This window comes from Sturnus vulgaris, chromosome 6 (assembly GCF_052056855.1).
Source record: "Sturnus vulgaris isolate bStuVul1 chromosome 6, bStuVul1.hap1, whole genome shotgun sequence".
Classification (NCBI taxonomy): domain Eukaryota; kingdom Metazoa; phylum Chordata; class Aves; order Passeriformes; family Sturnidae; genus Sturnus; species Sturnus vulgaris.
In genome coordinates this window covers 38,884,762-38,896,802 of record NC_142248.1, presented here as the reverse complement: position 1 = coordinate 38,896,802, position 12,041 = coordinate 38,884,762, and the positions used below count along the sequence as shown (strand labels likewise).

Sequence of the window (12,041 nt, the reverse complement as noted above, 5' to 3'; positions counted from 1 at the left end):
AATTTAAGAACTTTCCCTTTATAGAGCTTTATTCATCTTTGGGTTTCACAACTGAGATTTGTATTCTATACAAGCAAAAAAACTGAAGTAGTTTTTACAAAGATTTACAGTCTAAAATGTATTAAGTCTTTATCCTGCAAGACTACTTAAATATTCTTTTACACTTTGAAAAGAAATGTTAAATGACACTGGAGAAACTATGGTTCCCTAAACATTTCTCATTTACAGGCAGAAGTAACCAAGTATTGCAATTTCACTGTGAGCACAAGCACCCTCCCAGCTTTGGAACTCTACCAGACCCCCACACTCTGTTTGGCTTCTTGCTTTGTTGTTTCAGGTTTTTTAACAACTCACCTTAACTATTCAGTCTACTGGCACAATTGTGAATGGTTTTAGGGGAAAATATTAATCCAATGTAAATGTTTGAGATATTCCCCAATTCTAAATATTTACACACACACAACCCCCCTGTGTACTTTTGTAAATCGATGACAATGAAACTAAACTTCTCAGCATCACATCTGTTAATATTTATTCTCTCAGTACAGACTAACGTGACCAAAAATGCCACTCTTAGCAGCCTTCAGACACAACATGTGACCTGCATAATAAAAACCAAAGTAACTTCAACTCATCAACTACTGTGAACACACTGTCAGTGCACACACCTTTTACTAGATATTTACAACAGAACCACACCATTTGCAAAATCTCTGGATTCAAATGATACAATTTAAGTACAAATACTTCTCAAGCTCAAAACCATTTTAATTTACTATGATTCAGGAGTGCTTGGGGATGAAGGTGTCATTTACTATAAGAAAAAGTACAAACTGTAGAGAACTGATTCTTTTTGCATTGTGTTAAGTGCAGACACACCACAGCAACAGGTCAGTTACTCCTCCAGAAGAGGACCAAATCAAGAAACAATTCATTTTACAAGACTGTTGAGTAAGATCTAAACTCAAAACCAAATATTGCCAATAACCAGAGACAGAAGGGCAACAGGCACCTTTCTATCAGTAACAATTCCATGTACCATTCATCCCACATCCTGCTGTACACCCAGACTCACCACTGCTTGTGGAAGAATCTGAGGCCTAACATGGAGTCCTTGTTACATTTTTATTCAAGTTCACTCTTAAAATTTCAGTGAAGGATAAAAATGCCAGGTTAAAAACAACCACAGTACCAAGGCTGCAGTTTTCCTAACAAGATGTTGGTCAGTTTTGAAGGTCTTTTCCACTTTTGTGTTTCATTGGAGCTGTTGATTTAGTTTGGTGATGAAGACATCCCAGAATGATACTATTGGATATTCTGGATATATTCTTTATGCAGACTTAGCTATACCTGAACCTTACAAAAGGAAATCCAGAAAGAAAATCTTGTGTAAAAGTGAACTGGGAAGCCCATCTGAAATATAAATGCACACAAACCACGTCTTGACAGTAACTCATACATGAGTCAAACACAGGGAAGGTCGAGTTTAATTTGGTTTTTGTTTTTTAAAAATTCTCAAACTGCTAACAGTTCACTGGCTCCTAACAGTAAGGACTTGACTACTACTGTCAAGGATTTATGGATTAATGAAGTCTTGAAATTTATTTCTTCTCAGAAAAATAAATGAACCTTTTAAATATAAGAGTTGTTTAAAATGCATTAGCTCAACAACTTAACCTTCCATCACACTTTAAAATACTATATAAAGAATTAAAACATTTAAAAGCACAGCATTAGTAATGCCACCACCAGCAAGATCTTGACCAGGAAAGCTCACTCACTATCACTATTAACATACCACAGTCTTGCACTTTGAAACTTACTGTACATTGTCATTTGGCAATTATGGTTACATAATTTATTGCTTATTTACACAGGGTTGGGACTTGAGAGGTTGCAAAAAATCATTTTGCTTCAATGTTGAAAGATGACTGTGGAAATCACATCCTTCAGTTTAAGTAATTCCTTACTACTGAAACAGTTTTGTGACTGAATAGTTTTTCTGGAAGCCAGACTTCAAGGGGAGCAGGGGCTGGACAAGGGCACAGCTGGCAGCCTCACACGGTTTTTTTAGCAAAGCCAGCTCAGTCTGCCTTTGTGCAAGGGAGCCCAGTTCACCAGTGGGGGCACAGAACACGTTTTACTTTAGGGCAGAAGAAAGAAGTATATATATTACATATTTTTTTTAATATAAAAAGCTCTTAATAAAAAGATTAAAACTCAAGAGTCAACATTATTTGAGTATCTATTGTTAAGATAACAGAGCAACAACCTGTTCCTGCTCAAGTTCATTAATGAATTGCACTATGTGCTAAAACTTCTACATAATTATTAGCAGCATCATCTCTCACCATTCCTACACTGTCTCTAAAGCAGGTGCACCACACGCAGCTTCCTTTGCAGAGATGCTCAGACGGTACTTCCTGGTAAACATTGTTAAGTGCATTACACAGACAACTTCTGCATCTGTTACTGTAACCAACTGAAAACCAGGTGCAAACCTAGTCAAAAATTCCTACTAAGTACTAATTCTAATGACTTTTCACAGCCTGTTCAAATACTAAAACTTGCATATGTTCCTATATTTTACCTCCTTCAGTTGGTGCTGACCTTGACTGAATTTTCCAGCTTTTCCCAAAGTTAATTTTGTTCAACATTTTTCCGACTCACAACTATGACCACAAATACATTTGTACATACACTGCTTGGTTTTTTTTTTTACTTTCTCATCCAACTTCACACGAATAGGAATTTTTACAAAAGATGAACAAAATTACAAGCTTTACAGAAAAGCAAAAGGAAATCTTAATGTCTATGAAATCCTTAAAACATACATACTTTGTTCCAGCAGCAGTCCTGTATACAGACAGCATATATATATTAACCTAAGTGGATTTAACATGGATATGTGGTCACACAGGTCACTTACAGCCACTGAGTGCTTCCACGGGGGCCCTTAGCATGGAGTGGTCCCTGCAGAATGACATCCTGGCATCAAGTGCCTGCTTCTGCTGTCACCAGCTGGTGTGAAGAAAGGCAGGATTTGGGATCAGCATAAGGAAACGTTGGGCACTTTCAGCAAGCAGAGAATGGGATTGTGAATTCCAGTGGACAAGCAAGAAAGTCAACCTGAGGCTCGATGTTTCCCTGAGAGCAGCAGCAGCTGCTCTGGGACAGTTGCAGTCCAAAACTTGAATATTCTTCAATCACACAAAGTAAAGGTTTTTTTTTCCATTTCTCCTGATGTACACAAACCATCCTATATCCGTTTATTATTGTGCCCTAAGACTTACAGATATCAAAAAAGTTATGGTCACATCTGTTGCTATGCATTCTATCTAAATGTAACTTACCCCCAGCCATCACTTCTGTAAGATATAATAGCTCAGTCTAGTGGTTTAGTCAGTCGTGTCTAAGCACTGTTTTGCTAGCCAAGGCTTCTACCATTACAAGAATCAGTGGTGCAAGGGCAAACCCCACCACTACAGAATGCTCAACTGGAATTTCTACAGTAATGCACATAAATTTATCCACTTCTCATTCCAGTACTGTAAGTATTTACTGCCACACATTTAATTTTGCTTACATTTTCCAACACCGTTTCATTTTGGTACGCTTTGAATGTGTTTGTATTTCTGCTTTTTTTTTTGGCTGCTGTAACAGTCAGATTTATTAAAGAACTTTATGTAAGTAGCATGAACGGGAGCAGTGCAATGAGCAATACATATCTGTAGTTTTGCCTTAGAAGGAAACACTCACTAACGCTGTGTTTAAAATTATCCCTATTTAAAAAGTAAAACCAGCAGTCCATTGGGAAAAAAACATCTACAAACTAGGTGTTCCTATAGACAAGGATGAGGAACCAAAGCTTTGAAGGTCTCAGTGCTTCTTTATTCACACAGGAATATTAGCTAGCTTCTGTCCCAAATCTCAATGCACCAGATCAGAATGACTGACACTCAGAGCTCGCGAGTCTGTCAGACAATTATTTCGTTCCTGTGTGAAGGGGAAAAAAACAAAGAAATTAAGCAGATGTCCAGATAGTTCAAGCAAACAAACAAAGTACTAGTTTTAACAAATGAGAACAAATATAAGGAACTATTGAGAACTGTTCATGCTGGATAAGGGGATGCTTTCTAGAGTCCAATAAACATCTTCCCCAGTTTTTAACTAGCCATACTATAAAGTACACACAGCTTTACAATCTAGCCTAAGCCTTCCCAGAAATATAAGAGCCTATGTATGGGAATTGCCACAGGTGTGTATAGTGGAGGAGCTACAAAAGTTCACAAGAAGAAAGAACCTATTTTACTATTGTTTCTACACACCAAAAAAAAGTCCCTCCTCTGGAAGTCACACCAATTAAACACACACTGAGGATCCATCCAGTCAGGGACACCTGGGACATGGCTCTCTGACACCCTTGGCACTGCTGCTGCAGAGAATTGTGCTTTACCGTGGATTTGTTTTGATTGAACCTCACCCTGAGCAAAATTCTGCTTACACTTCCAACCACAGGAAACTCTGCAGCACATTCTTTGGGGATCATACAGTTCCAACACCTTTACACCACTGGGGAGTACAAGAGGCACAGCCGGGGCTTTCCTGCTACTTTAGGACACACAGTGATGGAGATCCTCACCTACAGTTTCGTTAGTACAGAAGCAATTTTATCTTCCTAAAATTAGTAGCAGTTACTGTGTTAGTAAAACACACAGCAGTGTTTAGAACAACATTGCTCACTCATTTGACAATTTAAACAGTGATTTGTTAGGTAAAAACAGGCAACGAGGAGTAGCACTTGGGCACACCATGAACAGTTAAGCAAAATAAGGTTTTCTATTAGCAGAAGCACAACAAAGATCAGACAAACTTTTGAGACTGCTCTGGTGCCACCTCAAAAACCGAAGTGTTTAAGGGCAGCTGGTAATATACAGCAATTCCAATGACAGGGCTTTTTGCAATAAAGGAGCTGAAGTAAAAAAATATTGAAAATATTGGGCTTTAACAGTTCTTGCATTTTTAAGTTGGTTTTGAAAGAATGTGAAATTCTGTAAGTTTTATATCCACTGTAAGAGAAGTCCAAAGCCAGAGACTGTTTGGTACCATAAAAGATAATGATCTTTCCTGGCTGGACTTGAACCCTTTCTTAAAATTAATCATGATTCACAAAAGTGTCAGAGAATGATGCCTTAAGCACAGCCTTCAAACACCTTACAATCACTGTGAGGTTGCTGGTTTATTATTTATCACACTCTTTTTATCCCAAACCCTACTAACAGTATTTATTTTCATAAGAGTATTGTAGGGCTTCTTACTTGAAAATGATCTTCAGTAGCCTTGCCACCCATGTTAAGAACATTCAGAGAACTGGCACGCTTCATGCTGCAACCAGGACAGTGAACATGCAAGGATAAACTGATCAGAATGGCTGAAAACTACAGCTCTAAAAACACAAGTACAACAACGAGCAATGCACAGTGAAGGGAGTGGGAACAATGCCCTAAAACTGATCTGAGGGACAGCCTTTAAGGTAACAACTACAGAAGTTCAAATACGTTTGTACTTGCTTCTAGTTACATATAAACCCCCCAAAATTAAAAGCTCCTCAGAGCTTAAACATTTCAGGCAACTGATTTATCTCAAAATCTCCATTTCTAAAGCACATCAAATTAATACAGTGACTTACAGTGAGTTTTAATTATTAATTATCAATTTTGTGTGGCTTCTTACAAAAGCATCAAAACATTCAAACAGTTTAGGAAAAAAAAAATCTGAAACACAAGTTGTGTAAGGCAGCATTTACCTTGAAGAAGCTACAACAAAAGTTAGTTAGGTACTTTCTGCCTCATTTAGTTAAATTGTCAGAATAAATTTTTAAAAGCATTTTAGAATATTTTATTCTAAGTATTTCAAAGTGAAAGGAAATAAGATGGTTGCTGCTGTTAACTTTGGTTGTGCTTTTGGCTTTACAACACTCCAAGCAGTGGTAACAAGCACCCTGGAATATGGTATGGAAAGCAATGGAAAAGGGAAAAAAATTCATCACCTACCCAGGAGCTATTGATAGTCAAAGTATCACTGCATTAACTGCAATATCTCCTGCTGTTTGAAACAAGGATGAATAATTTACCTACATTTCTCAAATATACACAAAATTTAACAAAAAATATTTTCAAGTATGCATCATGAAATTCAAGATCAGCCCTAAGATATCATGGAATGTCTGATGTTCTTTACACCAGTGCCTGTCCATTCCTCAGAATATTCTGCATTTCCTCTGATTTTTCATGAGCTCTTTAACTATTTCAGAACTGAATGAGAGTTCTGAATGCTATTTGATGAACTAGTCACAAGACAATGAGCCCTAACCCTGCAGTGCTACCTGCAGCAAAGTTTCCAATGCCTTCCAGTAACATGGAAAGGTTTATGCATACAGATCACTTTAGGTATTAACCAGATCTTCTTTCTACTGAGGCAACACTGCTAACAGTCAAAGCACAAGTTTTAAATGCTTTGGTAAAGCAAAAGCTTAGCAGGACAATGAACCAAAACACAGGGCAGCAGCTGCCACACAACACAGCCTGGCTGGTTCTCCCCAGCACATCTGGGTGTTTCCAAAGCCAGAAGCACACAATTTGAAATATTTGACATGAGTGTTAGGAACAACAAAGCGAGGACTCATGCATGGTGTACACCTCTCATTTATTCAAGGAAACAGGTACAAGGGTTATATATGGAAGTCAAAGGAAGTTAATCTGTAAAACAAACAAAATGTTACAGAAAACTCTCCGAAAGAGCATTAAGGTTTATGGAAAACATTCCAGGCAAACAGAAAATCCACCAGTACAAGTTCACACACATATTTTAGGTTCTTGCTAAAGTGCCAATTAAAAAAAAATTACTCATACCTGAGATACTATTTTGTTTGTGGGTTGGTCTTTTATTTGTTTGGGTTTGGTTAAATCAACATTTTTAAGAACCTTAGTCTGGCAAATGCACTTTTAGTTCCCTCCATGTTACGAACATGACTCCACAAAAAACATGCAGGAATTTTTTTGGTGAATAAATAATAGCAATAATGAAAGCTTGTTTTTTCCCTTCCAGATTAGAAATCTTAACTGTTCTGCTGTATGGTCAATATTTTTGAAGTGAAAAAATAAAGAACACTAATCAAATTTAAATTATTACAGAACTGAATTCTGAAATATGATAAAGAACTGACACCGTGCTTCCGGTATTGCAGGTTTCAAATACCAGTTTTAAGATACTTGTTATTTGTCAAAATGCATTTGCAGGATTGTAAAGAAACAATTTCCTGATGAGTTTTCCATTTTATTCTCTTCAACCTTCTGTATCGAGCAACAACATGGGCACTAAGTCCTTCCTTCATCCTGTGAGTGTATTGTTATTCAAGTATTTCTCACTCAGTGCTCACACCAGCACTGTCAATTCCTATTTTGAGAAGCAGAGTATAAACAAGAGGTGTAAATCAAGTTCGGAGTAAAGCCTTCCTTGAGACACAGGCAGGGAATGCACTGTTAAGCAGGGAGGCACAGAAGTGTTCTACCTAAAGTGGCTGCCTTCACAGCAAGGAAGATTCATACGTGTGCTATGTCTGTATTGAAATATTCAGCTATCAAACACACTAAAACCCAAAGGTCTGCATGGCAACAACTGAATATGCCTTTTGTTACAGCCAGAGGAGAAAAAAAAATCGTATTCACTAAAGTTTCTTCATAAAATGAAAACAAAATGATTTCTTGGAATATCAATATGTAAGCTATGCTTTATGACCTACAAAGCTGGTGTTTAATACCAGAAATCTCTGCATTTTTTATTAAAACCAGCTAATATAAATCAGGATTTAAATACTCTATTAATTGCAAGAACAGAAATTATAGTATTTATACCCTGAAAGTGCCTATCTACATAAAAGTCTGTCAATGTAATACACTTATTGCAAGTATTAAGAATAAATTATTCCTTAAGAACTATGGTGACATCTGAAAACAAGATGACTTTGTCAGAGGGAAAGCAAGGAAGATACTGCTTTGCTTTCAGTTTTGTTTGACATGAATGCTTTCATCTGAGGCAATCTCATCTGGTGCTACAGAGCCCACAGTGTAACTCATGGTAACGTGGGTAGAAGATTCTGGTCAGGTAACACAACTCAAGTGGAGACAGTAACAAGGCAGGTGAGTTTTCACAGGTGCAAAGCCAAATATCTTCAGTAATATATAAGTATCATTTTCTACACCTAAAAACACGGACTCACTTTACCTGCAGAAAGAGTTAGCTATAAATATTACAGAGAATAAAGAATGTACCTTCTGGCTTTTGTGAAACTGAAGGCCTTTCCACATCTCACAAAAATGAGGAGAAAATGCAAAATTATCTATGAATAAATGTATCTATTCATACAACAATATACCTAACTATGATATATGAATTCTGGACGGAATTGAATAGAAACAGAAAACCAATGTATAAAACTAATACTGAAGAAAAAGAAGGAATTCTCTTTTATTCTATTTTGGCTTGCCTTTGTTTTCCCTAAAGCATTTTACATTTACACATTTCCTTCTTCTAATCTTGTGCTTTCCAAGGTTTATTCCTAAACTCTTATCTCAGAGATAATTCTTTATGATGGATCAATAAATGCAAAGGAATTAAAGGAATTTTGACCTTCAATTCTATTCAGTGCCTTCAACATCAAGTGTCTAGCAGTGAAATTTTAAGTAATAACCCTAAAATTCAGATCAGGCTGAATTTGAAACAGATAAGCAAGGAAGCTAATTCTACATGTACTGCTGCAGTACTTAATGTTTACAGCCATAAAAACAGTAAGACAAAACTTCACTGGAGCACTTCCAGAAACACAGTGAGACCCTGCCTCCAGGTCACTGTCTCAAGTAATACCATCATCATCTACAGTACTCAGATTCAGTTGCTTCATCAGAAGCTACCCCAAGTTCTCCAACATGACTGTTTTAAAGCACAAGTTCACACGGTCAGTTTCCTGTCAACTAAATGAGTTCTAGTTTTTCACAGCAAGAGCAAAAAGCCCTATAAAATTGACTGCAATTGTGTTGGGGATGAGGGGAACACCCCGAAGTGCAACTGTGAAAAGCAGCAGCATTTTAATATTTCAACTCTGCAGCAGCCAAAAAGTGATGAATGATTTTATGGATTTATAAGAAATATTACATACATTCAAATCCATCATCATATGGTAAGTTGGGAAGAGCGAGCAGTCAAGACTCAGCAAATGTGGATTTTTACCAGACTTACTTCACTGAGCCCAAAATGTTAGTAAGATGCACAACTAAGCTCAAGTTTTTCAACATTGTCCTCTGCTCTCTGACATCTGAGTTTTCCAAAAATAGAAACCAAGAGGGGCTTCAGTTGGTAATTCTCTTTATGCTCACAGCAATATATAAAGCTATATCAAGAATATATCAAGATACTAAGCCATATCAAGAATGTTAGGTGTGAGTTTACTGTACTCAGGCTTTTACTATAAAAATCAGTAACATTTATTATTCTCCACTGCTGTGTGAAAAGAATAGTTTTGCAGGTAATTAACATTTATCAGTAGCTCTATGAAGCCTTTCTAATCTTCAAATAGGTAAAGGAGCAAAAAGAGAAAATTATTTTTTAAATAGAGTTAATCCCCTATTTAAATTAATTATTTAAATTAATTTCTCTGTAAGCAAATATAAATCCTCTGATGTTACAGAACTTACAATGGAAGTTTAAGAAGTATTTCTATTTTATTTTTCTTTAAGATATAGCTGTGTATGATATGCAGTTAGCTAAGCAGGGAAGGGAACACTGCCCTAGGAACTACCCAAGGCTGCAGTGGGGCACAGACCAAGGGACACCAGCACAGCTAAGAACAGATAATGAATTACCCTGGGTTCTTTGGTTCAGTGTCCCGGGAATTTCCTCCCTTCAGCTTCCTAACCAGCTTCTCACTGCTGCGCCTAAGGGACGCTCGGAGCTTGCTAAAGGAACCACTGCGCTTTAGAGATCCAGTGCCATCCTGAAAGAAATGGAATACATGTGAAACTGCAACAGCCTGCTGCCCTCCCACAAGCCTGGCTGGAAAACATTCCGTGATGAATTATTACTCTTTAATTGCTGTTAATATACACTCATACTATATGCATTTACCTAAACATGTAATACCATACAGCTACAACTTTACCAAAGCAAAGAATTCCTTCCAAAGTGTAAAACAAAGACTTCTAAACGTGAAGACATGCTCAAGTCACAATTCATCATTAATAAAAACCCACCACAGTAGTCCAACAATTCACCACCACCATTTCATATGAGCACACCGTGGTTAACAGAGTACAAGCCCCAAGCAAAAGCATTCCATCAGTCTAAGAAAAAAGCATGTTTTGTTCTTACTAAATATCTACATTACTTGCAATCATGTTTAATTAACCCCAAAATCCCTAAATGAAAATATTTGTACTCAGAAATATTTATGGTCCAAGTCCTGTGCTTCTTTTTTAACTTTTACCAAAGAAAATGTAAACCACAATGAAATTAATTTTTTATATATTGCATTCATGTTTTACACTGCTGTGCTGACCCAGAGAAACTCGCAAGAGTGACCACAATTCTATTTTTAAATGTTTTACTCTCACAAAACCCTAACAGTTTAGTAAGATTAGAAGTGACCACTTCCTACTCCACATAAAACCTATGTGATCATGAAAGAAGAGTTGAAAAAGAAAAAAGCACTACTAAGCAAAGACAGACACCTGAGTTGGAGTGAGTTTATTAGAAGTTAGAAAGACAAATACACAAATCACTGAACACCAAGATTAGTAGAGAAAAGCATAATTGCCAAAATCTCACACAAAGACTAAACAGCAATGCTACTTTAGAATAATTGTAAGTGAAGACATCCAGAGTTCCATATTGATGTTAACCATATAATAGGTCTCTAAATACATTTTAAAGCACTTGGAGAACATGCTTTACTTTTACGGGTTTGGTTTTTCTCCTGTAAAGATCACCATCATGCCATTTCAATAATACCTTGTGTGATACTTTTAACTACCTTTATTCCATAGTGAACAGCTACTTATAAAGGTCATTGTTACTTGTTTGGGTTTTTTTTACTAATGTATTACACAGCAAATGGTTGTAATAACATTTGGTATGACTAGATACATATCTGGCAAAGCTACACAGGTACAGAAATAGAAAACCAAAAACGACACCAGCACTGAAGGAATGGCCAGTTTAGAGGGAAGTGTAGCTCTGACAAGAATCTTAAGGGGTTTGCTAAAACACAGCAGTCAGTACTGAAGAGAGAAGTTAAAGCTTGAAGATGGTGCACGCCCGTCATGCAGGAGACAGTATAAGAATCACAAAAGGCATCTAGGCCTGTCAGAAATGGAGAGAGAAAAACTGAATGAAACTGTTGGGAAAAATTCAACAGTTTTCCATGTTGAACAGTTAGTTTACAGTATTTCTAGGTCACGTTCAAAGCTTTTTTTTCCTGAGTTAACTGTTTGGACGGCCCTTAAGTACAAAGTGCAGGCCCTTGCAATTACCAGAACCTACATCTTTCTGCAGTTTCACCTACATCACTGAGATGGGACTGACAAATGAGCATGACTGATGCTGTGCATTCAAGTTAGTATTTGTATAAAATATGAAACACCTTTAACAAGAAATAGTTTTACTATTACATTTCATGAACAACAAAAAGGATTTTTTTTCAGCTGACGTTAACACACCAAAGAAAAAAAAAAGGAAAAATGAAAGGAAGAATAGAGCAAAGTGCATTCATTTCAGCTTTAACTTCTGTCAGGAATTTTCCTTGAAACAAAAGTGCAAGAAGAAGAAAGAGGTCTTCACCTAACCTCCAGACAAAATTCTCTTCATTCCCTTAAGGAACTAGAATCCAATTCACTTGGGTCAATTCACTTTCACAAGTATTTTTAGGACATATCTGTGTTTGTGTCTATATATATAATCCAAGTGGAATTTTCTCTACTGTCCCTAATGCC

General features: G+C 36.8%; 1 protein-coding gene across 11 annotated transcripts in view; it reads right to left on the bottom strand.

Annotated features, from left to right (window-relative positions):
• Positions 1-11: 11 nt before the first annotated feature.
• KLC1 (kinesin light chain 1) overlaps positions 12-12,041 on the bottom strand; it is a 47,395-nt gene continuing 35,365 nt past the window's right edge. For 6 of the 11 annotated variants that reach the window (XM_088166574.1, XM_088166570.1, XM_088166572.1 and 3 more), the window contains exon 14: positions 10,783-11,412. In XM_088166574.1, the coding sequence (XP_088022700.1) occupies positions 11,407-11,412 (6 nt within the window). In that variant the 3' untranslated portion in view covers positions 10,783-11,406. Of the gene's footprint in view, positions 3,997-5,318; positions 5,386-9,917; positions 10,049-10,782; positions 11,413-12,041 lie in introns of those variants that run through there. The other 5 variants (XM_088166568.1, XM_088166567.1, XM_014871887.2 and 2 more) reach the window with 2 other exon arrangements.